This window comes from Corylus avellana, chromosome ca7, assembly GCF_901000735.1.
Source record: "Corylus avellana chromosome ca7, CavTom2PMs-1.0".
Classification (NCBI taxonomy): domain Eukaryota; kingdom Viridiplantae; phylum Streptophyta; class Magnoliopsida; order Fagales; family Betulaceae; genus Corylus; species Corylus avellana.
This window is the reverse complement of record NC_081547.1, coordinates 17,476,340-17,501,222: the sequence shown is the minus strand read 5'-3', so window position 1 is coordinate 17,501,222 and position 24,883 is coordinate 17,476,340. Positions and strand designations below refer to the sequence as shown.

Genomic DNA, 24,883 nt, shown 5'->3' with positions numbered 1-24,883 from the left:
GAGAGGATTCCATTTGGGTAGTAGTCGATCGTCTCACAAAGAGTGCTCACTTCATTCCCATGAAGGTTAAGGATCTAATGGATAAATTAGCCAAACTATATGTCCAGAATATAGTCCAATTACATGGAGCACCATCGGCAATTGTATCGGATAGAGACTCTCGCTTTATTTTGAGGTTTTAGCAAAGTCTGCAGAAGGAGATAGGAATAGAGCTAAAGTTTAGTACTGCTTTTCACCCCTAAACAGATGGTTAGTCGGAGCGGACTAACCAAATTCTAGAAGACATGCTATGAGATTGCGTGTTGGATTTCAAAGGTAGTTGGGTCTACTACCTACCTTTGATTGAGTTTGCCTATAATAACAGCTATCAGGCGACTATTTGAATGTCGCCTTATGAAGCACTTTATGGACGTAAGTCTCAGTCACCCTTGTATTGGGATAACGTCAATGAGAGGCAGGCATTAGAGCCGGAGTTGATTCAAGATACTCGCGACAAGGTGCTCATCATTAGGGAAAGGATGAGTGTAGCACAGAGTTGGCAAAAGAGCTATGCCGATAACCGGAGACGACCGTTGGAATTCGATGTTGGGGATCATGTATTCCTCAAGATACTACCCATGAGGGGAGTGATGCGATTTGGGAAGAAAGGGAAGCTCAGCCCTTGATTTATTGGACCGTTTGAGATCACCCAAGAGAATAGGGAGGTTGGCATACAAGGTTGCCTTACCCTCAGATTTGGTCGAAATACATGATGTTTTTCATATCTCAATCCTAAGGAAGTACATCACTAACCCCTATGTAATTGTGGAATATGAGCTGTAAGAGATCTTGTAACATCTCACCCCAATGACACACAATATTGTTCGATTTTGGCTCCCCCAAACCAGACTTCCCAGGAGGTCACCCATCCTGGTACTACTCTAGCAGAAGCACGCTTAACTGCGGAGTTCTGATGGGATCATGACCATCACGGCTTTAAAACGCGTTGTTGTCATTAAGGGTGTAGTATACATTTAAGCACATTCTCATCTCCATACCAAGGTGATGTGGGACGTCACAATCACCCCCTCTTAGGATCCAGCGTCCTCGCTGGTGACCTTCATGGGATTAGCCCATTCTTAGCGTCCGCCCCAGCGAACGCCCGCTAGCGACCTTCATGGGCTTGTGCATGCTCCCCCATCTCAGGCTGGGCAATGACTCTGATACCATATGTAACATCCCACCCCAATGACACACAATATTGTTCGCTTTTGGCTCCCCCAAACCAGACTTCCCAGGAGGTCACCCATCCTGGTACTACTCCAACAAAAGCACTCTTAACTGCGGAGTTCTGATGGGATCATGACCATCACGGCTTTAAAACGTGTTGTTGTCATTAAGGGTGTAGTATACATTTAAGCACATTCTCATCTCCATACCCAGGCGATGTGGGACGTCACAACTTGTAACAGTCCAGGGAAAAGCGCTAGCCACATCTGCGCTATTACTCCAAAAGGACTAGTCAATTTAGAGTTTTCCTAGAATTCTTTATAAAGCCTAGTTTCACCTAGTAACTAGGTAATGTGGGACTTAGCACCCATGACTATCTCTACAAACCATCCACTCTATGTGGGCTTCTTCTCATCTTCCCAATATGGGATCGGGGTGTTACAAACTCCCCCTTTTAAACTCCTGACGTCCTCGTCAGGTCCACGTCATGCAGTGCTCTAGTACCATATGACCTGGCATTATTAGGTAGCTCTGATACCACTTGTAACGGTCCAGGAAAAAGAGCTAGCCACATCTGTGCTATTACTACAAAAGGACTAGTCAATTTAGAGTTTCCCTAGAATTCATTATAAAGCCCAGTTTCACTTAGTAACTAGGCAATGTGGGACTTAGCACCCATGACTATCTTTATAAACCATCCACTCTATGTGAGCTTCTTCTCATCTTCCCAATATGGGATCGGGGTGTTACAGATCTAGAAGGGATTGACCTATGTTGAGGAGCCTGTAAAGATTGTTTGATAGGAAGGAGCAAGTCTTACGTTCCAAAATGATTCCTCTCGTTAAAGTACTATGGTGTAACCATGGTCTCGAAGAAGCATTATGGGAGGCGGAGCAAGACATGCAGAGTCGTTATCCGCATTTGTTTGAGTGATCGTGTATAACTCTTTTATTCAAGATTATACTTGGATAGTATACACATTTTTGTTTTGGGTAATGAAATAGTTGATTAAGAAAGAGTTTGCTTTTCTTTACAACATCATGGCACCTATACCAATTGACCTAGATTGCATGTGGAACTACTCTTTTTGTGAGTTGATGGATTTAGGGGTAGAGATTGACGACGACTGGTACAACGTTGGTAACATTGAGTATGACCCGTTAGATGACTTGCGAGATGATTTCTGCAGTTGTTCGAGGATGATGAAGCACCAGTTAATGGATGGGAAAATATAGCACAGGAACCTACTGAGCACGATGTTGACGATACTACGGACGAAAGGTAACATTGTATTCCTCTTTGAATGCTATTCTTTTGGTATTTTATCTAGAAATTTCGAGGACGAAATTTTTATAAGGATGGGAGAATGTAGTGACCCAAATAATTAACTAAGCTTAGGTAGCTTAGGTAGCTTAGTTAGAGGTTTAATTTGGGTTTTGGGTCACTAGGAACAGCTGGAAGGGCACTTTGGGTATTTTGAACTTTCTAACCGAACGTACGCTAGGGTTGCCGGATGTACGCTTCTGTCGTTAGTAGAGGACGTACGTGGGTGGACCACCGTACGTACGCATGCAAATAGTATAAGGACATACGATGGGGGACCACTGGACGTACGCTACTTTTTGGAAAACCTCTGGATAATACCTGGACGTACGATACAGCTTTTGGACAGCTGGATAAATAGTATCGGACATACACCTCAATAGTACCGGACGTCCGCTACTTTTAAGAAGAGTTGGTGAGCGTCTCTAGCTTCTTTACTCTATAAATACTAACTCTACCCTCGCCCTTTTCTTGCTCAAACTCACCCCCAAGCTCCCATAAACCTCTTGTGAGTGTGTTCTTATGATGTTGTGTGTTTTGTGGAGAATGAGAGGTGTTTTCTTGAAGGTTGCTTCTAGGAGGTAACCCTTTACGCCTAACTTTTATTTCTAAGTCGTTATGCTCTTTTAATGCTTTCTAGAGTAGCTTAGATGTTGGTTTGAAACTTAGACATATTATACCTTTGATGTTGTTTAGAGTTGGGTTTAGCATTCCATTATATTTTCTATTGCATGGAGACATTGTTTTAAGATAGGTAGTCTTAGGAGACCTTTTGGTAGCCTTAGAAATCAATGTGGGAGGTTAGGCGGATGAATGAACAAAATAAGGTTCTACTTAAAACATTCTAGGCGGACGTATGGCATTGAGCCCGAACATACAGTCAGAAGCGTTACAGGGAATGCTATTTTGGTCGGCCCTTCGATAGCTCCTGTTTTCATGTTCTAGGGTTGTTTTAGTCAGACCTAGGACTAATAGAAGGTTTTTCACAGATTTGGAGGACCTGAACTTGTTGAAGGTGTACTCGGAGGATTTAATCGACCCAAGTGAGTTTTAACTCACATAATGCTTGATGTTATTTTCCATAATTGCATGTCTATTTTGTGTACCAAAACATGCATATTTGCAACTCTCACAATTTACACTTGTTGCACATGAACTCTAGCATTTTTGAGAAAAATGTTGTGCTGAATATGTTAACAAAGTGAGACTTATAAAAAGCATACATGTAAAATACAGACAAGATAAATTGCATCGTATGATATGGTATACCGGTATGTGCAGTATAATAGCCATGGGCTTACTATACATGTTAACTTTATGGTCAAATGTGTGTGTTGTTATATGGGCCTTGGATCCAATTTTGTTTCATGGCTGGAGCAACCTTAATAGGCGGTCACTATAGGACGGACATCAATAGCAGTGTGGGCCACCCGAGGTTGAACTTAGACGTGCCGTTAGTGTTATGTACGGTAGCGCACAATAGTTGGGGCATTAGCATTGTATTACAGGTCCCTTGGGACAGCGCTAAGCCTACTGAGAAGGAGTAATATCTCGGATAGATCATACTGTTGAACTATGACTGTTATCTTATATCATATGTATATATCATATATTTATATCACATCTATGGAAAATTATCATGATGGAACTCTTTCGTACTTTATAAAACCAGAGTTCATTACAAAAACTGGCATGGACATTATATGCGTTAATATTCATTAAGTCTTTAGACTTACTCCTTTATTTTAAGTTTTTCCTCCTCCATTATGAATAATTGCATGGTTTAGCTAGCTTAGAGGAAGATGCCTTCGAAGCAGACGTGGGTGATCGTGCATGATTTGATTCGAGTAATTTTTGAGGACTTGGATGTAGTTTGGTTACATTCTATGTGGACTGATGGAGGAACCATCCGCGCAAACATGATCGAGATTGTTATCCCTTTAGCTTTGTTTAAACTTAGGATTTGATCTGTTGATCTTTTGTTAAGACAATTATATTATGGGTTGTAATCTTATTTGATGATGGTTTGAAGATCGGTACATTTGATGATTACCTTTATATTATGAGGTATTTTGTTTATTCTGGTGTATGAATGTGTGGTTGTGTATGTAATGCTTTTTATTCCTATAGTTTAGAAAGTCTTTCCCTGAGGTCTCTCGTCTATGAGAGGTTGAAATCCCTGAGTCTTGTCCCGTGAGGAATAGGGGTGAGAGACGAACCATGGGATCAATTGCTAGTTAATTGACTTGCCCATCGGGGTCATTACAGTAATGAATGATGTCTAAAGGGTGTATGTGGTGTATTTAAAGGGGTGGGTGGAATAGATTAGGCCGAATGATATAACTAATGGATTAAATTTTATTTTCACGCAATATCAAACGTTCAATGCATTACATTCAAATGTTTGGTGTACTATTAGAGAAGTACTAAAGAGCCAAATGAGTGAACACAGAAAAATTTCAAAACTGACGTGGTAATGGTTTTTAAATTAAAAAAAATGCAATTCTCTCTCTCTTATTTGCGACTCACGGTCTGTCACGTCAGTTTGAAAATTTTTCTAAATTCATTTGTTTGGCTCCCTAGCACTTCTTGTACTATTATACCAATGGTCTAGGTTTTACTCGAACGTTCTAGAGAAGCATTAAATATTTGAGCCTAGGATTTACTTCGAACGTTTGACCAAAGTAAAAAATATTTTGTGTTTTTTGGGAAAAATTGGTTTAGGGCATTATTACAACGCAAATGTTGTTTTCTTTTACAATGTGATTATGACGAATGAATATATATATTTTATCTTATTATTATTTTGGGGGCATTACAGACACGTTTATTAAGTGTGTAATAAATGGATAGGGATCCCCAGCAATCCCTTAAAATTGCCAGCCAGCACTTTTGCTAATATAAGCCATTGGATACATCTAATGGCCTATAATATGACACCTACAAAAATGTGGGTGGCATATTCCCGAGGTTAAATTTTTTTTCCCTCCAAAACTTGCTTCTTCCTTCTTCCTTTGCTTCTTCCTTTTTCATCTCTTCCAGGAGAGAAAAAAAAAAAAAAACCAGAAAAGCTTTGACAGCAAGCTTTTGCAACTGTTTCGGACCACAACTGGTGTGGCACTGTTCATATCAAAAAACTGAGAAAAACTTCGACTAAACAGGGATCACACTACCGAGCTGGTAATCTTGTTTTGAGTTCTTTGTCCATTTTTGCAGTTCATTTTGGTCTTTTAGTGGGTTTGTTGTATTAGGGATTGGGGTTGTTATGCTACTATTTGTTATTTGTTGTCTCTCTATTTGTTGTCCCTAAAGCAATAATATTTTTATAACAAAAACAATGAAGACTTCTAAGGAATAATCTCATATTGTTGCTCTATTGCTTAAAAAAAAAAAAAGTTGATGTGAAGACTTTATATAAGGATTTTAGTATTTTACTTCTTCTTCTTCTTTTTTTTTTTTTTTTTTTCAATATATTACTCTTTTGTTTTTAAAAGACTCACTTTAAACTAAACCTAAGAGTAAGACCTGATTTTTTTTTTAGAAAAAAAAAATTAAAAAATAAAAACCTAAGAGCCTGTTGTCAAGTGCTAATGTGTGTATATATTATCTTTGTATGGAAGGTTAAATCTTCCAACAAAAAGTAATGTCGATCTTGTTTGACTTATATAATTTTATTTCTTGTTTGTTGATGCCAGAAATATACTTTTGTAACAAAAAAAAAAAAAAATGGATAGCATTATGGACGAGTCCCTTCAAAATATGGATACTCAAATAGATTGGACACCTAAAGTTGATATGGAATTTAATACCCTAGAAGATGCATGGGATTGAAAAAATTATGGAAAGCAAATGGGTTTTGGAGTGAGAAAAAAATTTATAAATAAAAGTAAGTCAGATGGAAAAGTAACATCGAGAGGATTTGTTTGTTGTAAGAAAGGTGTTCGAGGAGTAGACAAGCGGGATCATTTTTATACTTGTCATCGAGATGAAATAAAAACTAACTGCCATGCGCGGTTGTTTATTTCATTAGTACGAGAGACTGGGAAGTACAAGGTTTATGATTTTGTAGCTGAACATAATCATATTTTGCATCTTCAAGAAACTGTTCATATGATGAGGTCACATCGAAAAATGTCAGAAGTTCAAGCATTTGCAATTGATTTGGCATGTGCTTCTGGAATCTCACCTAAGGCAACCCATGCGCTGATGAGTAGAGAAGCTGATGGGAGAGCAAATCTTGGATATACTGAGCTTGATCAAAAAAATTATCTTCGAACAAGACAGCAAAAGAATTTGATATATGATGAAGCTGGTTGCTTATTAAGGTACTTTCAGGAACAACTTGCTAAAAATCCATCGTTTCAATATGCTGTCCAATTAGATAATGAGGAGCAAATAACTAACATTTTTTGGGTTGATGCTAGAATGATCATTGACTATGCCTATTTTGGTGATGTTATAACTTTTGACACTACATATGGCACGAATAAAGAATTAAGACCCTTAGCTGTCTTTACTGGTTTTAATCACCATAGAGGAGTTGTGATTTTTGGGGCTGCACTTTTATATGATGAAACGGCAGAATCATTCAAATGGCTTTTTGAAAATTTCTTAGATGCACATGGAGGTAAAAAGCCTCAAACAATATTTACAGATCAAGATGTTGCAATGGCAAAGGCATTAACTGAGGTGATGCCAGACACCTGGCATGGATTGTGCACTTGGCACATAATGCAAAATGGCATCAAGCATTTGGGAAATTTGATGAAGGATGGTTCTCATTTTTTACGGGACTATAAATCTTGTATGTTTGAAAATGAAGATGAGATTGAATTTGAAAATGCTTGGAAAAAAATGATTCAGACATATAATGGTGGGTTAGTTAGTTGGTTGGACGGTATATACAAATTGAAGACAAAATGGGCTAAGTGTCACATGAAGAATGCATTTACTTTGGGAGTGCAGAGTACTCAACTCAATGAAAGCTTGAATAGGGACTTGAAAGCTTACTTAAAATCAAAGTTGGGTATATTGGAATTTTTTCAACATTTTGAGCGAGTGGTAGAGCAAAAGCGGCATAAGGAATTGGAGGCTGAATATAATGCTCGACAAAAATTGCCCACATTGGGATTGAAGAATTCTCCTTTGTTGAAGCATGCGGCACAAATGTATACTCCTGTGATATTTAAAAAATTTCACGATGAGTATGACTATGCATCAGCAACGATAATAAAACATCGCAGTGAGAGTCAGTCAGTGCATGAGTATATTGTTGCACTTTATGAGAAAGACAAGGAGTATAAAGTAATTTTCAACCGTAACAATAAGATAATCTCATGTAGTTGCATGAAGTTCGAAACATTTGGGATTTTGTGTTGTCATGCTTTGAAAGTTTTTGATTTGCTTGATATTAAGATAATTCCTGATACATACATTTTGAAGAGGTGGACAAGAGAAGCAAAGAGTGGGCATATCTATATTAAGACCAAAAATGTGGAAGAGGATGTGAATTTAAATGTTACACAACGATATAGAAAATTGTGTCCAAGGGTGGTAAAATTAGTCGCTGAAGCAACTGACAATGATGAGGCATATGCTTTTGTAGAGGGAATGTTAGAGGGAATGGAAAAACATGTTCAAAATATAAAAAATTCAAGTACTACTAATAATGAAGTTCACATGTCACTGTCAAATGGCAATGAAATTGCAATTCATACCCCATTTGTTGAGAATTTACTTGAAACGATAAAAGGGATCAAAAAGAAGGATGGTCGGAAGGGTGGAAAACGATTTAGAAGTTGGGTTGAGAATCAGTCAAAGAAGAACACAAAAATTACAACAAAGAATAATGTTGGGGAAAAGTTCTTTCAGGTAACATTCTACCTTTATAAATTCACATTTATCTCATATGACTTATTAGATTTAATACTAAAAGGTACAATAAATTTTCTTTTACTTGCAGGAAATTAATTGTTCTCTCAACATTCAGGATGATAACTCTAACTCACATGCAAAATGTTATTCTCGTCAGGTGAACATAATTTGAGTTTATAGCGAAATAGCCTAAAATAATTGTAATTTTCTAATATGTCTAAAAGCATTTCATGTTTGTTGTTTTTGTTAATGATATTTTATTTTGTTTTATAATATAGCAAATTGAGCAAGTGCCTTATTCAGTACCAATGACAACATTTGAAGAACCATTTGGAGATAGACCTGAAACCGGTTTCATTGAATTTCTACGGGTAAACTTACACTTACATCATACTTGAAAAATAATAATACGTCTCATATTAAGTTGACAAGTTAAGTGTTATGCTTTTTTTAGGTAACTGATGGATTTAATCTTACACCAACACTTCCTGCTGATAGCGCAAATACAAATATAAATCTCAGGAATTTCCTTGGTAAGTAACAAACTTACAAATAGAAAGAAAATTTTAGCACTTTCTTATTAGTTTGAAAATTGACTTTGATTTTGGAAACATATTCAGGACATTGATTTTCTATCGTCACTTGGAAACATTTCAAAGGCCCGCTATGCTCGTGCGAGTTTAAATGGTGGCGTTGGTTGTGATTTTTGGGCTTTAGGTGGGTTGGCGTTGTTTAGAGGATACTTTTGTGATTAGTATAATCAAAATTCAATTTTGAAAATTATGTTACTATTGTATGAAACTTTTCAGCCAATATGACAATTTTTAGTCATTGTTACTATGGAGCATATGATTATCTTAATTTCTAGATTGAGAGCTAAAATTTCAATTAAATGATCATACCATTGTTAATCTTAGAAGGCATTAGATTTTGTAGAAACTGGGATTGATGTGAATGTAGACATTTGTAGAAATTGGGATATTGCTTTTGATGAATAGTATTGATATTTAGTTGTATTGATGACAGATTTGGTAGTATTGTTGAGTATCTAGTGATCTAGCTTAAGTGCTAGAGTGGCATATTTCATCCAGGCAAGTGAAATCACTCACGTGAGCTTGAGTTTCATTTTGCCCAATCTTGTTGGCATAATTTATGTCGGTGTTGGGTGTTGTACCATGTCCATGTACAAGAATCAATTGATGTTATTTTCATGTATAAGAATTGCATTATTCTGAAAGTATACTTCCAAGTGCTCTATTTCTTTTCTATGCATATGGAAAGTGCACTCAAGACCAAGGTTGACACATGAATGTATTTTAACAGGCAAGATTATCTCAGAAATGCACTGATCCCTTAATAGAGTTACAAAAACAGCATATTTCCTTAATAGATTACATTCTTCTCATCGAGTCACAATATTCAACATCACAAAGAATACATGGGATTTTTTTTGTTGAGCATTCTCAACACAGCAACAAAACATTTTCATAGATTAAGTTACTATAAAACTTTGGATCAAGTTTTGACCTATATTCCACTACAAATTTTATTTATCATTAAGTTATTACACATGAATTTGTTGCCTTCTCTCTTCTCTTTTGGAAGTTTGGAGGTAATCCACAAATTCTCACGTTTCACCACCGCCTATCTTCAAACAACTTCACTACTTCAGGACCAAACCAATCTACAACAAAGGCAGTGGGTTAATAATTATTTCATATGCATTAGAAAACAGTTAATTTCACATCAATTGTTTTCTAATCAACAAGCTTAGATCAACAAGAGAGAAACTAGTCATAGAGAACAAACTATAAATTGAGACAACTTTTATGCAGAAGGTAATTGCTGATAATTAAGTTACATGTTAAGTAAACAGTGTTGGAGGCCAGATAGATATTAACCGTAAAGAACACACCCAACGTCAGAGATCACAAAGATTACCCACAATCACAAGCCCATAAAATTTCTCACTCCAAAATCACTCATTCGGATGAACACCTATTAGAATAACTTTAAAAAAGAATATGATAATATCTTAGAATTTCTCAAGGGTTGGTCTGATAAGCTTGAATTCAAAATGTTGTTCGATATTGCAGATATGGTGAACAGTAAATGTTGCAGATAAGATACGGTTTCAGAAATTCAAATACTCAAATGTAGATATTCAAGTGTTTCTGAAAAATCCCCATTCCAGTTCCAGAAACAACCCAAGAAAATCAGTCCAAACATTAGCAAGACTCTTCCCTTCCCCCATTCGGTTAAATAGAAAAAATGCCCAAAATTTCAAACTTCACCCATTTGGTTAAAGGAACACCCAAAAACCTTGAAAATTTAACAAGATAAGCTAAATAAAAACAGAAAATGAGCGCAGAGAGTGAGATTTACAACAAAAAATGAGCGAGAGCGGGGGAGAGAAGAAATACCCAAGGCTGGAAAAATTAAACACTTACCCAGCTGATTCCTGTTTGGACACCGAGAAACACGTACAACAGCCAGAGTTGGGCCAATGTCTCCCAACCCAATCGCTTTCCTCCGCACACCGACAGTGGCCAAGCCACTGTGCTTCAATCCACAAACGATTTTCTGGAGAGGGAGGGAAGGAGGGAGAGAAGGGACAAATTGAAATTGCTTTGAAAGACTCAAACAAAACAATGGGCATTTAAATTTTGAATTTCATATTGCTTTACACGTGGCATATTCTAAGCCGTTTGTTGTAATGGAAGGCCAAGATTAACAAAATTTGGGGCTGGCAATTTTTATAACATTGCCGGGGATCTTGATCCGTAATAAATGAGACCCGTTTATATCAAATCCTAATTTTATAGCAAACTCTAATTTTTATGGTAAGCTCGCAAACTCCATGTACCACAATAGTATTTAACTTTTATTTTTTCTTTCACCGGACGACACCATATTTAGTTTACAAACTCTAATTTTTATGGTAAGCTCGCAAACTCCATGTACCACAATAGTATTTAACTTTTATTTTTTCTTTCACCGGACGACACCATATTTAGTTTTACGGAGCCGTCAGATCGACCCGCGTCCCCATCCCCGAACTACCCTCTCTTCCAGCAAACCACTAAGATCTCTCTCTCTCTCTCTCTCATTTTTGAACCGAAACGCCAATCTCATACCAAAATCGTTTTTAGCAGCTCGACGAAGCAGAATAGCCATGATTTGATTCTCGAATTCCGAGAGAACTCGCTGCATTCCGCCGCCCCCAATCTGACCCTCAAAAAGGTTCATTCACGATTCAACTCCCCACCGTTGATCTCCTTCTTAGATTTACCCGTTTCATTACGAATCTGATCTCGCATCTTTGTCAAATATGTTTGTGTGTATGTATGTCATCGATGTGAAGCTTTGATCACCTTTTGGATGATTTCAAAACTAAATTCCATTAATTTCGAATTCTTTGGGTTTAATTGTCTATTCTTTTTTATATTTTGATGTTGTTGTTGTTGTGGAATTGGTTTGGGATGGGAATGCAGGGTTTTTGATGCGTTCGAATTGTCTGGTTAGAGAGATTCGGATCGAGTTTTATTTTCTCGGTTCGTAATCAGAAGATGGCGTGGTTTAGTGGGAGAGTTTCATTAGGGAACTTTCCGGATCTGGCCGGAGCGGTGAATAAGCTCCAGGAGAGTGTGAAGAACATCGAGAAGAATTTCGACTCCGCTCTCGGTTTGGAAGAGAAGTCGGAGAAGTCCGAATCCAGCAATGAAGGTACCTTTATCACTCTGTAATCTTTATAGTTGGATTAGAATTTTGATTTGCTAATCACCCAGTATAGTCGTCAGGTTATGTTGAATTGGGCATAGGCATGTTAGTGAAGTGGTTGAATGTTTTGCTTTGTAGTGTGGCGTCATTGAATGCTGCAGCTAGAGCACACAGCTTTAATTCTTTTTTCTTTTTGGAATGAAAGTACCCTGACTAATCAAGGTTCTTATGCAAGAAATAAAGAAAGATGTGGAATCACGAATTAGAGTCGGTAGATCATACTTGACTTGTTAATAGACATCACCATTTAACCCCGAATAAGAAAAGGCAAAAGACGGTAATTCTCTTGCAATTTAGCGATGATGGAGACTGTACTAAACTCGTGCATACAACACACCAGTTCAAAGGAGTCATTTTTCTTTTAAGAAACCCCCCTTCGTAGCTCTACTCAACTATTAACCAAGAATCTCCATGATTAAGATGAATAGTAAAGGCGACAATGGTTTTGTAACGACTTTGGGAAAGTGCTGGTCACATATGTGTTATCACTTCAAAACGACTAGTCAAGTTGCAATTGGAGCTCCTTAAAATCACTTATGAAGCTCTAGTCTTATTATAGAAAGTATACTGAAAGAAAAAAGGATAAACGTTCTTATCCCAATCCCACATAAGTAAACTAAAAAAACTTTAAGATGCCTTACTGCATACTCTGGCTGAAATGGTGCCAAAAATTTAAATTCCAACATTTTGGGATGCTCATACTGCAGAACTTAATATTAGTAGTGTAGATTCCAGCTAAAATTGTGCCAAAGTTTAAGTTCGAACATTTTGGGATGCTCATACTGCAGAATTCAGCATTTGAATGCAGTTGTGCCAGGTGATGGCTCAATTAGTTTTGTCACTTTTTGGGACCATCCGCTGCAAAGAACATGTGTGAATGGTAGCTCTAGTATTTCTCTTTAAGTGGGAGTGCTTTTGTTGTACTGTTACATGAACCCTTCAAGCATGAGTAGTTTGTCACTTGTATTGATAAATATAGCTGAAAATTAAGTTGGAATGGTATTTAGGTTATACCTGAACAATATGTATGCTACTAGTTCTTAGGAATATGGAAATAATTGGAAAATAAATGTGCTTTATTGTCAGTTTATCTAGGAGGACATGTTGAAGTTATGCTAATGTTTTAGTATATTTTTCTATGGCTGGTTCTGTACAAAGTTCTCAAAATTTAAAAGTGTATCCATTATTTTGTGTGAAAGTTCATAATTCAGGTTTTAGACTGATTATAGCTTATGCTGTCCTCTCTCTTTGCTTGCCATCATCAGGTTTATGGGCTTCTGCCCCTGACAGGAAAGCCCTATTTGATCCTGTCATGGCCTTTATGGGGCATACAAGTGAGGAAAGTACTGGCGAATCATCGGCAATGCAGGAATCTTCCCAGCATCCACATACAGTTGAGGAATCGTCTGGAGACCCTGGATCTCCGCAGCATAAATCTAGAGTAGAGGAAAAAGAAGGAACTGAACCAGAAACTGACAGATCTCTCCATTCGGCAGCTGAACAAGACACTGCAGAAGATGAAAATGAAGTGCGCAAGGTAGACAAGGATGCTGAGCATCCAGAGACAGCAGGGGAAACAAATAATGTGATTTTGTACCCTGACAAAGCTGAATCTGAATTAACACCTATGCCTGTTATACAAGCTGAACCCACTGGTCAGGATGTTGAGACATTAGAATCTGTTGGCATGCTACTAGAGAAAGAAATTTCAGAAGTGGGACACTCTGAAAATTCAGAGTTGGTGCAAACAAAGTCAGGTGTCATTGAAGTAGATGAGAGTAGCATGGTTGTGCCACACAAGTCAGATAATGTCGTTGATATGGGTGAGAGCATGGATGAACAGAAGACACAAGTAGAGAACATGGATAAACAGAAGTCACAAGCAGAAGAGCTTTCAGAGACAATTGATCCAGTTCAAGCCGAGGCATCAAGTGATAGTCATGCTGAAGGCGGGACTGAGCCCTCTGGTTTACACTCTGCTAGTACCGAGGAGACTGATAGCCCTGATGAATCTTCTAACTATCCCTTGACCACAGCACTTCCTTCAGATGAAGCTTCAACAATTGTTTCTGACTTGGTTTCTCCTGAAAGTCATGCAATTGTTAAAGCAGTGGAAGTGGATCAGCAAGTAAATGATTATGAAACTGACATCAAAGAGCAACAGTTGAGCTCAGGATTAAACGTCTCTGACTCTTCAGATTCTATGCTTGAATTGGAGAAGGTGAAGAGAGAGATGCAAATGATGGAAACTGCATTGCTAGGTGCTGCTAGACAAGCTCAGGTATTTCATGAGGCCCAAATATTCTTGTAGGGTAAGACTTGCAACTGAGCGTCAGACTTGATGCTTGGTCTCTCTTGTGTTGGAAGTTGCATCTAACTTTTCTTACAGTCAACTAGTGGTCAGTAAAAAATCACTTTTCCTCTGAAAGTTATTCAACATTCACTCTAAAGAAATTAAAGGATGTTATATTTTTTGTTTGATTATTCAAAATGAAAGAACGTCTTTTAAAATTACAGTTCTCATAAAATTTTTGGATTTACAATAGGTCTCCAAGACATATTTGGATATCTACTTCGTGTGAGATTCTGATTAATTTGATATTTTGTTAGGCAAAAGCTGATGAGATTGCGAAGTTTATGAATGAAAATGAACACCTAAAAGCTGTGATTGAGGATTTGAAGGTATGTACAATAATACCTTATGTTCGTCAAATATACGTGGTAGGAGTTGGTATGATTTTATCATCATATATATATATATATATGTTTCTCTTTTAGGGATTAGTTATCATGATTTTCTTGTTCTTTTTGCCCATACTAGTTAGGTGTGGTTTCTCTTGTATACTTCTTGTATACATGGGGGTGCTTATCGCTTATATATATATATTGTTTATGTATGTATGTACGCACGTATGAATGCGTGTTGAAGATATGTTATAAATCAAACTGATTAATGTGATGGATTACAATGCTTATTTTCTTATCTCTTTAATGTATTTATGTTTTCTTTTAATCTCAAGGAGTTGGCTCAAGTGGTAAGGGTATTGGTCTTGATGGCGTTTCCATCAGGTCTAAGGTTTGAATCTCCTTGGGTGCAAACAATTTCTTGGAGCTAGCCCACTGGCGAAGTTGGAGTATTATCTGATTCGTGTGGAGGGGCGCTTTATATGGGTCCGAGGTTTGTCCGATTGGAGTGGGTACAGGAAGTGGCCCCGCCTTGGAGGGGTTCCTTGTTATGAAAAAAAAAAAAAACAAAAAAAACTTATGTTTTCTTTTGTCTTAAAAAGAATTGATTACTTTACCTTTTTTTTTTGCATGATTAAATGATTTAAAGCATCTATCTTTATTTGTTGATTGTATGTTTCTAAAAGCACAACACTCTTAAATTGGGAAAGTTTTAAAATAATTATGTTTATTTTGTTAGCATGATGTTTTGAAATTATAATTGCTTGTTTTTGCCCCAAATTTGTTGATTTCCTTTGTTGTATGTTTCCAGTCTGGACAAGCTTGTTCAGGTTTTCTTGAAAACCATGGTTGTTCATATGTGTTATATATCTGTCATTTCTTTTTCCATCAATTTGCTGCTTGGTTGTTGGCATCTTTCAATTGAACGTGTTGGGGATCATAAACTCCATGTTAAAAAGATACATCCTCTCATTTCAAACATCCACACTAATTGCTAAAAGTTATGGAACAGAGAAAATCCAATGATGCTGAAATTGAGTCTTTGCGGGAGGAATACCACCAGAGGGTTTCAACTCTTGAGAGGAAGGTATGTTTTCCCATTTATTTATTTATTTTTTATGTTTTTGATTTTGTTCAGCGAGGTATTTAACCCTGTTAAACTTCAGGATTCTTGGCTGAAAATCCATTCTGAAATTTGAGTCTTTATGTGCCCTTCATTTCTTCAAAATTATTGAATCATGCTCATATTTCCTATAGTAGCAGACTTTTCTCATCTTGTGGTGCTATGGATGCTCTTTAAGTTTTCTTAAGACAGGGTTTGTTCTTGTCTAGTTTCTAATGCACTGCTAACTTTGGTGTTGTCTTGGCTGTATAGTAACCATGTATATGTCCCTGAAGTATTTAGAGACATAGATGATGCATTGTCTATCATGCAAATAATGATATCTGTAGTCGTTTCTTATGAAGTATCATAATAAAATATCTTGCATCATAGGATATGGAACTTCTTTGAAAGAAATAAATATGAAGCAAGAAAAGGGATTGAACTTCGAACAAGTAATGTTCTTACACCTGCCAAATTAAGTGCATGTACCATGCCTTAATTGGTAACTTCAAGATTCAACTTTATTTTGCGATGCTCGAAGTAATATGGTGCAGCCATTTTATCTTAATATATCTAATGCTAAGAGATGTATGGTCTTTCACTTTATTGACTAATTTAAACTAACCAAAGCCTTAGTTCCAATATGTGATTGGCTTCGAATATTCATTCTCACTATTAAGTGCCATTTAAGTGATATAGTAACCCTTTTTAGTGGTCAACCAAGAGAATCCTTTACCGATGTTTACCTTTGTAATTCTAAATTATATTATGTGACAATATGTTAGCATGTCTCTTTTTTCTTTTAATAAGTAATTCAATCTTATTAGAAAGCGAAATGGTTGCAACTCAAGTACACATAAAATATATAAGAGAGATATCAATTTAAGGAGAAGAAGAACACAAATCCAAAAATTCTAGAAAATTAAAAAGGCGAGAACTTTTGTAAGCAACCGTCCAAACATAAAGAAATTTGAACATACTAGCTTTTAATTGTCACTATTCTCTCAAAATTTTCAAAGTTTTCAATATTGCAGTGGCTTCCAAACTGACTTCTCCAACTAGCCAACAGCTCCACCACTCGTTGGTGCATGGCCCACTCTATCCTAAACATATGGAAAATCGATACCCACAAATCTCTAGCCACTTCGCAGTGGAATAGAAGATAATCAATGATTTCCCTGCTCTTCTTGCACATGCAACACTATTCCATTACTATGATGTGTCTTTTTCTCAGGTTATCCAAAGTTAAAATCTTCCTTAATTTTGTTGTTCATACAGAGAACGCCACTCTCAAAGGAGCCTTATTTCTCCAAATGCTCTTCTAAGGAAAGGGAGAGCCAAAGGGGGGGACTAAGCGCATGATAAAAATATCTGACCTCGAATGTTTGCCTTTTGAAAGGGATCCAACAAATTTTATCCACAACACATCGTTTCAACCTGAGAGAGTAAAAGACAACTCCACCTCCCAATCATGCATTGATATGATAAAAGTGATAATCAACAATAAAGTGTCGTTATGCACATGATCTGCCACTAAAGCCTCCTTACAGAGAGCAATGCTAAAGAACTTCGGGAAAGTTGCCTTCAATTTTTGATCCCCACACCAAGCATTATACCAAAACCTGATCTTAGAACCATCACTACGTCAAATCTAACAAATTTAGGCTCCGTTTGTTTCTGTGTAAAATGATTTATGGAAAAATGTTTTCCGCATTTTCGGGTGTTTGATGCGATGGAAAACAATAGTCAACGAAAAATATTTTTAGTTTGACCGAAAAAATCTATTTAATTTCTAAAAAATGGTTTTCATTTTTTAAAACTGTAAACAATTTTCCGAGTTTGAGTATCTCATTCTCAAATCAACAGACCCAGCCAGGACGTCGTCGGGACGTGTTGGGACCTCGCTAGGACTTTTATGGGCCATCGTCAGGACCTCGCTGGGACTCGACCAGGACGTTGTTGGGACCCGAACAGGACTCGATGGGACCTTGGTGGGATCCTACCAAGACTCGACAGGGACACCACTGGGACACCGTTGGGACTCCCAGTCGGGACTAGGTCAGGATCCCACCCAGACCAGATGGAAACAACGCCTTTCCCTGCCAGGACCCGACTGAGACATTGTTGGGACCCAGTTAAGACATTGCTGGGATCGATAGGACACCGTTGGGACCTGATTAGGACCGGTCGAAACCTGGCTGGGACTCGATCAAAACCCCATCGGGGCCCAATCGGGACTCGTAGGGACCTCAGGGGGCCCAATCGAGACTTGGCCAGGATTCGGTCGGGACATTTTTGTAGGGGAACTAGCCAGGTCATTCTGGTTTCGACTCTGTTCAACGGCAGTGAACAAAAACATCAACTCATCCTCAAACCCCTTACAGGACAACTACACAAAGTGATGAAAACTATTAATTTTCTAAACCACCCTTCTAAAGAATCTGATTTAGGCAAAATTGGCTCTTCAATTATAGCAAGGGGGCGGATGATCCATGGCTTATTGTCCCTAGGCTCTTCCCTAGAATATAGAACCATTTCCAAAAGAGAAGGCACCTAGTCCCCATAACAGCTGATCAGGCTATTTCCAGCATCAATTCTTGCCGACAGGGTTGCCTGCGCATTCTCATGCTCTTGTCCCACGCTATTGCCTTCCCCCATTCTCTTCTCAAGAGGAGACAAAAGGACCCCAAGATTTAATCCTAGAATAGAAATCGTCTTCCTATTCCTAAGGTCTATCACCCACTCCAAGACCTTAGGATCTTTGCAACACTGAAATGAGGAACGACAACCACATCGTTGGCGATGGTTTTGCCTGAAGGTGCACTCGATTCCAAGGGCCTATCAGCCTCCAAACGTAAATTTGAGTCTTTGGCACCTAGATCACCGCCGACAAGGTCTGAGCTTAAAACAAAAGCTCCAACAATAGGCAGCGTAAGCGGGTGACACCTTTGACAAGGAACCACCATCAAGGCTTTCTATAACTACGCTCTTTGATACGCCATGACTCCCCTTCACCACCAAGACCGAGAGACATCGATCACAAGAGGTAGTGGTGATGCTATCAGAGAGCTAGCAGGCTAAGCAAAAGGGAGACCTTAACCCACTTTGTAACTCGAGCTTGAAGGTGAAGCCCTTGTGCCCAATCTTAACCACTTAAAAGTGTATTTGGGCTTGGGCCGTAGCTGACTTAAGGCATGGGACTCATTAAAATGAAGCAGGCCTAGGCCCATCAAATTGGGCCAAAGATGTGTTTGGAATTTGCGCAACCGAGCCAGCAGACAAATTAGAAGGGGCCCTTCCATTTAGATTGGGATTTGGTTCCGAAGAACTAGAGGGTTGAGTAGAAGGGAGACTCGAGTCTGCACCTGCACCTTAGCCCAAAGCTGAGGCCCTCGTGCCCAATCTCCTTGGCCAAATCTGACTTAAAACACTGAGCTCATTCACAAAAAACAGACATGAGCCTTAGCTCACACCCTATTGGGCTGGGCCTCCACAGACGGATCTAAAGTTTGTGCACTAGAGCCAGTAGACATAGTAGAAGGGGACCTCTCATATAGTTTGGACTTTGACTCAACAACTACATCCTTCATGTGGCCTGCACTACTCTCACGCCTAAGAAGGTCCTGACCGACCTCTAACCTGTTAATGCAACATTCAACTTCCACTTTTAGAAGGACCAACATGTTCCTAAGGTTTCATTTGGTTTTTAGAATAGACCATAGGAATGGAATGACTATTTCTATGAAATAACTATTTTTTTATTTGGTAAGGATCTATTCTTAGTAATAGTTATTCCCTTACGAAGAGGAATAGACAATCTTTTTCAAAAAAGCCAATTTCTTTCAAAATTTTCTTTCAACCCTTAAATTTATTTATTTGATCATAAAAGAAAAACGTTGAATTCGGCGGTTTTTTTTTTTTTAATTTTAATCTGAGTTTTTTTATTTATTTTGATTTTGATTTTGGTTTTTTTTTTTAAAAAAAGAAAAGAAAATATGTGAGTTTTTTTTTGTTTGTTGCAACTTTGGTTCAATTCCAATTAGAACACATATATTGTTACCAAATTGAGGAATAGAAATAACTATTCCATTTCACTCTCGTCTATTCCTAGTAATAACTACTCATTTTCCTAATGGAATACCTATTTCGCTAACCAAACAAGGCCTAAGTGTGTGAAATCTAGGTTTACACCCAAATCTTCCCTAGGATCCTTTGAATTGGCAATTCCAGCTTGGATTCTGAAATACCCTAAAATTACCCAGGCACTCCCCTACCACTGACACCTCATCCCTTCAGAGCCTCCGCATGACCTTTTACCAACGGCCTCAGCTGGAGCCTTTTTCGCTAATGCTGATTTACTACCAATCATTCCAATTGAATGAAGACCACCATGAGGCTTTTGGGTAGCCAATACTCTGAACCCAATGCCGAAGGATGACTGAAAAAAAGCTGAAACCTTTTGCAACTTGAGGGCACAACTTCTCCAACCCTTCCCATCTCTTCCTTCTAGTATGACAATGAAGCCTCTCTGACCACCGCCTCCATATTCTGCAAGAGCCAAAAAACAGCCATGACTATTAGAACATCTTTGGGTGATGAATGCTTTATTGCCAACCCTTGAGGATTTCACAAACTCCTTCAACCCCTCCGCTTGAGTCAGAGCTTCCGTGGTAGCTAACAGCCACACTATGCTAACCTTACCCAACTATACTGTTCAAGAAACACCCTTGCTCTTTTCAACAATTCGTAAAAGTGAAAACCCTTCTTCTGCCAAAAACTAGAATGACTTAGCTTCAATGTAGAACCAACTCGAATACCCCATTGCAAAATATCAAAGAGGAAAAAAACTAGGTTGACGCCATTGCTGGAAAAACCAATAGATGTATGAAGAATGTCGGGATGCTCCTACACGCGCCTCCTACAAGATACTTGTTTAAACATTATAATAGAGGATCACATTTCCCAACAAGCTACTTGATTATGAAAAAAAATGTTGAGAAAGTCATCTACATTGTTTTTTTGGATGGATAAATACAACTCATGCACCCTTAGTATGTCTCTTAGTTACAAGTTTCCACTTGCAGATTTCAATGTCTCATTTTTTTGTATTTAATGGAAAAATCTCAATTTTATTTAAATTTGACAAAAAAGTGTCTTTGGATTTATAAAGATATAGTTATTAGCTAAACACTTTACAAGCAACAAAACAATCTCTCTTAGGAAAAAAATGGTTTAAAATGTATTCTTTTGAGGAACTACCAAAATGTGTTGAAGTTTACTTCAAGAAATATTTGATGTATTGTACAGTGTAAGGCACAATAAAATTGTGATACTTTTGGGTGGTTCATATTCTTTTAGATCTGAATTGTACTGTAATCGTATGGGTAATCTTGGAAGATGTTGACAACTACTCCTAAATCGTTCAAAGACACTTCCCATATTGTTTTTTTCTTTGGCTGTTCGTGAAGTTCTCAAGCTTCTATTTATATGCAGCTACATGTTAAAGAAATAACATAATAGAGTGCTTTTTGAAATTCCAAGTGTAGTAGAAGGGTGCATGTATTATAAGCTATTGTCAAAGGAGAATGTAATTTTTCTAAATGATTTTAGGGACGGTAATATGTTTTTGTCAGTTGAAGATACTGTACTAATATTATCATTTAAATTCTCTGGCATGTGTGGTTACAGGTTTATGCTCTTACTAAGGAAAGGGATACACTTAGGAGAGAGCAGAATAAAAAAAGTGATGCAGCTGCTCTTCTGAAAGAAAAAGATGAAATTATTAGTCAGGTTATGGCTGAAGGTACATATGTGCAACTCTTGGTGCCCCATATTTGCCTTTTCTTTTTGGACGCATTAGCTTGTTCTTTTTCAGCTTTGAGTTTTTGAGAGGCTTGTCTTAGATACATTTACATTTTATAGAGGGATATATCTGTTACAGTTACGTTGTACAAAATGAAAATTTATGGCCAATGGAATGCACTCCAAATGGCATTTACACCCCCTTAAAAGTGGGTGTTTTGATGAGAGGTTACAGGTGTTGAACCCATGGTGTGGTGTGCATGAGTTAATTACCAAGCAAGAAAAAAAAAAAAAGAGGAAACTTATGGCCTTATGATAAATGTGTATGGATGATGATCTGCACTAGGAATCTGGTAAGGATCCTTTAGCACCGGTAGGCGTGCTGGAATCGTCGGAGGGCAGTCACAAAGCTCCAGTGGGCGTCGACGATATTCCAGAATGCTCGATCCACGTCGCTAGGTCTGGCCGCGCTGCTTCCCACTTGTCGATCGAGACCGCGGGTAAGGGGTTGGCTGATCCCCACGGGCTGATCGTGACTACGGCCACGGCAGAGGAGCCGATGAGGGTAGATTCGGCGGGTAAGGAGCCGATGACAATGATTCCGGCGAGGGTTGGCGCGATCGAGACTATGGCCACGGAAGAGGAGTCGATGAGGGTAGATTCGGCGGGCAAGGGGCCAGCGACGATGGTTCTGGCGAGGGTTGGCGTTGAGGGTGAGGTTTCGACAGTGGACTTCACTGTTCAGGCGAGATCAAGGTTAGAATCTGTTTAGGCTGTCCCTCTTGATTCTGACCCTTCTCTTCCCCTGGAACTCGGCCATAATGATCAATGCTCTCTAAAATGTGGGTCGAGAGTTTCTAGCATGGGGATTTTGGGCAAGAAGCCGGACAAGTGGGTGTCACCAGTTTTCTCTGGGTTTGATGCTGGTGACTACGATGAGTTCGGGAGGGAAGAATTTTTGGGGAGCAACCCCGTTGATCAGTCTCTGGATGTTTCTGTGCTAGGTATTCTGGGTAAGGAGCCGGGGATAGGCACATCACAGGTTGATATTTTGGGTGGAGCTCCTGTAGCAGTGGAGGGTTCTATTTCCCAGGAGTCTTTTGCCCCAGGCTCTTTACATGAGGAGCAGTTGGAGGAGCAGGAGAGGGTCTTTATCATTAAGGCATGCAAGGAAGTTGGCCTATCTAGTGATGGAGATGAAGGAAAGCTTGAAGACCATTGGGCTACTTATGGCTGACAACAAAGGCGATGAGTTGGAAAGGGAAGGGTGTACTCCTACAGTGAAAAAAGGTAAGAGGGAGCTTTATAATCTGCAGTCTTCTATTAATTTTGTGGAGAATGAGGATAAACTGCTTAGCCCGTCAGGGGTGAAAGCTCCTGGATTACCTGGTAACTGGTTCTGGCGGGTGGGGTCAGTTACCCGTAGGAGTTTGATTAACGGTGAGGATTGTTGTACAGTATGCGTTTGTGACGTACAATTAATCTGAGTAAAGTTCTCCAACGTTATCAAAAAAACATTTTGTGGAGAATCCGTCAAGGGACAGGAACAAGGGGAGGGTCAATCAAGTTATATCATGAAGCTCAAGATTCTTTCATGGAATGTGAGAGGATTGAATGAGAGGGATAAGAGGTTGAGGGTTAGGAATTTGCTTAGAAGTTGGAAGGCTGATGTAGCTTGTTTCCAAGAGACAAAGATGGACTTTATTTCGTATAACTTAGTGAGGAGCTTATGGGGCTGCCCGTATGTGGAGTGGTGCTATGTTCCTTCCATTGGGGCTTCGGGGGGTATTTTGCTCGTGGGACAAGAGGGCTGTTGAGAAGGTAGATGTTGTGTTGGGCAGTTATGTGGCAGCTTGCTCTTTCAAGAATGTTGAGGATGGCTTTGTGTGGGTGTTTTCGGGGGTGTATGGTCCTAACAGAGTAAACTCTAGGTGTTTTCTTTGAGAGGAGCTGGCAAGGGTCATGAGCTGTTGGGACATGCCGTGGTGTATCGGTGGGGATTTCAATGTCACGCTCTATCCTAGTGAAAGGTCGAGGGGAGCTCATTCACGATCAGTAATGAGGGATTTTGGTGAGTTCATCTCGGAGCAGGGACTCATGGACCTTCCTTTAGTGGGGGGGATCTCTACTTGGTCTAATAATATTTCTTGGTCTAGGCTTGACTGCTTTCTTGTCTCCCTGGATTGGGAAGCCCGCCATCCGAACGTGCGTCAAAAGAGGATGCTTTGGGTTTGCTCCGATCATGCTCCTATTATTTTGGACTGCATTTCTTACTCGGGAGGTAAAAAGCCTTTCAAATTTGAGAATATGTGGCTCAAAGTGGAGGGTTTTGTGGATAAAGTGCGCAGTTGGTGGGAATCGTATCATTTTTAGGGTACTCCGAGTTTCATTCTTTCTAAGAAGTTGCAAGCTCTAAAGTGGGATATTAAAAGATGGAATGCTTAAGAGTTTGGCAACGTGGGGGTTTGTATTAAGGCTCGTATGGAAGATCTTAAAGCTCTGGATAGGGTGGAGGAAGTGAGAGGTTTATCCACGAAAGAGATTGAGAGGAAAAGGGTGCTCGCAAGGGAGTTAGAACTCTCCCTTCTTCAAGAAGAAATCAGTTGGAGACAAAAATCTAGGATCCGGTGGTTGAAAGAGGGTGACAAGTGTACAAAATATTTCCATCGGATTGCTAATGCCAACCGAAGACAGAATTATATTGAGTCTTTGAACATTCATGGCACTACTATTTTTGATCAAGAGGCTATTAGTAATCATATCACTCGCTTTTATGAGACGCTCTTCACAGAGATTCTTAGTTGGAGACCGAGGTTGGATAATCTTTATTTCGATATGTTGGAGGTGGATGAGTCTTCTAGTCTGGAAGTCCCTTTCGAGGAAAGGGAGGTGTGGGAGGTGGTTAAAAAAATGGATAGGGACAAGGCTCTCGGCCCGGATGGCTTTTCTATGGCTTTTTCCAGGATTGCTGGGAGCTGATCGAAAAGGACATCATGGCAGTTTTTGCGGAGTTCTATGATCGAGGTAAATTCGAAAAAAGCCTCAACGCTACGTTTATTGCTCTTATTCCGAAGTCACATGGGACTTCCAATCTGAAGGATTTTC

The 24,883-nt window shown here is 38.8% G+C and overlaps 2 protein-coding genes and 1 long non-coding RNA gene across 3 annotated transcripts in view; 2 read left to right on the top strand and 1 right to left on the bottom strand.

The window, feature by feature from the left end:
- Positions 1-6,663: 6,663 nt before the first annotated feature.
- Positions 6,664-9,034, top strand: LOC132187943 (protein FAR1-RELATED SEQUENCE 5-like). Its single transcript, XM_059602365.1, has 5 exons — positions 6,664-8,403; positions 8,495-8,563; positions 8,685-8,777; positions 8,861-8,939; positions 9,027-9,034. Exons 1-5 carry the CDS (start codon positions 6,664-6,666, stop codon positions 9,032-9,034), a joined length of 1,989 nt encoding a protein of 662 aa, XP_059458348.1.
- A 682-nt stretch (positions 9,035-9,716) lies between these two features.
- Positions 9,717-11,020, bottom strand: LOC132188544 (uncharacterized). Its single transcript, XR_009440895.1, has 2 exons — positions 10,857-11,020; positions 9,717-10,090 (listed from the first exon to the last, which is right to left on the bottom strand). It is a non-coding gene; the product is annotated as an uncharacterized LOC132188544 (long non-coding RNA).
- Positions 11,021-11,366: 346 nt separating this feature from the next.
- LOC132186205 (golgin candidate 5) overlaps positions 11,367-24,883 on the top strand; it is a gene marked incomplete at its 3' end in the record, with an annotated part of 22,882 nt that continues 9,365 nt past the window's right edge. Inside the window, 6 exon segments of the mRNA XM_059600058.1 lie at positions 11,367-11,649; positions 11,901-12,132; positions 13,452-14,467; positions 14,797-14,868; positions 15,884-15,958; positions 21,665-21,779. Of these exon segments, the coding sequence (XP_059456041.1) occupies positions 11,976-12,132; positions 13,452-14,467; positions 14,797-14,868; positions 15,884-15,958; positions 21,665-21,779 (1,435 nt within the window). The 5' untranslated portion in view covers positions 11,367-11,649; positions 11,901-11,975.

Excerpts from the sequence above, each read along its gene's own strand:
- LOC132187943 (XM_059602365.1), top strand. The coding sequence starts at position 6,664 with ATGTCAGAAGTTCAAGCATTTGCAATTGATTTGGCATGTGCTTCTGGA. Across the intron at positions 8,404-8,494 it reads TTGGGGAAAAGTTCTTTCAG|GAAATTAATTGTTCTCTCAA; the intron begins GTAACATTCTAC and ends TTTTACTTGCAG. Across the intron at positions 8,564-8,684 it reads CAAAATGTTATTCTCGTCAG|CAAATTGAGCAAGTGCCTTA; the intron begins GTGAACATAATT and ends TTTATAATATAG.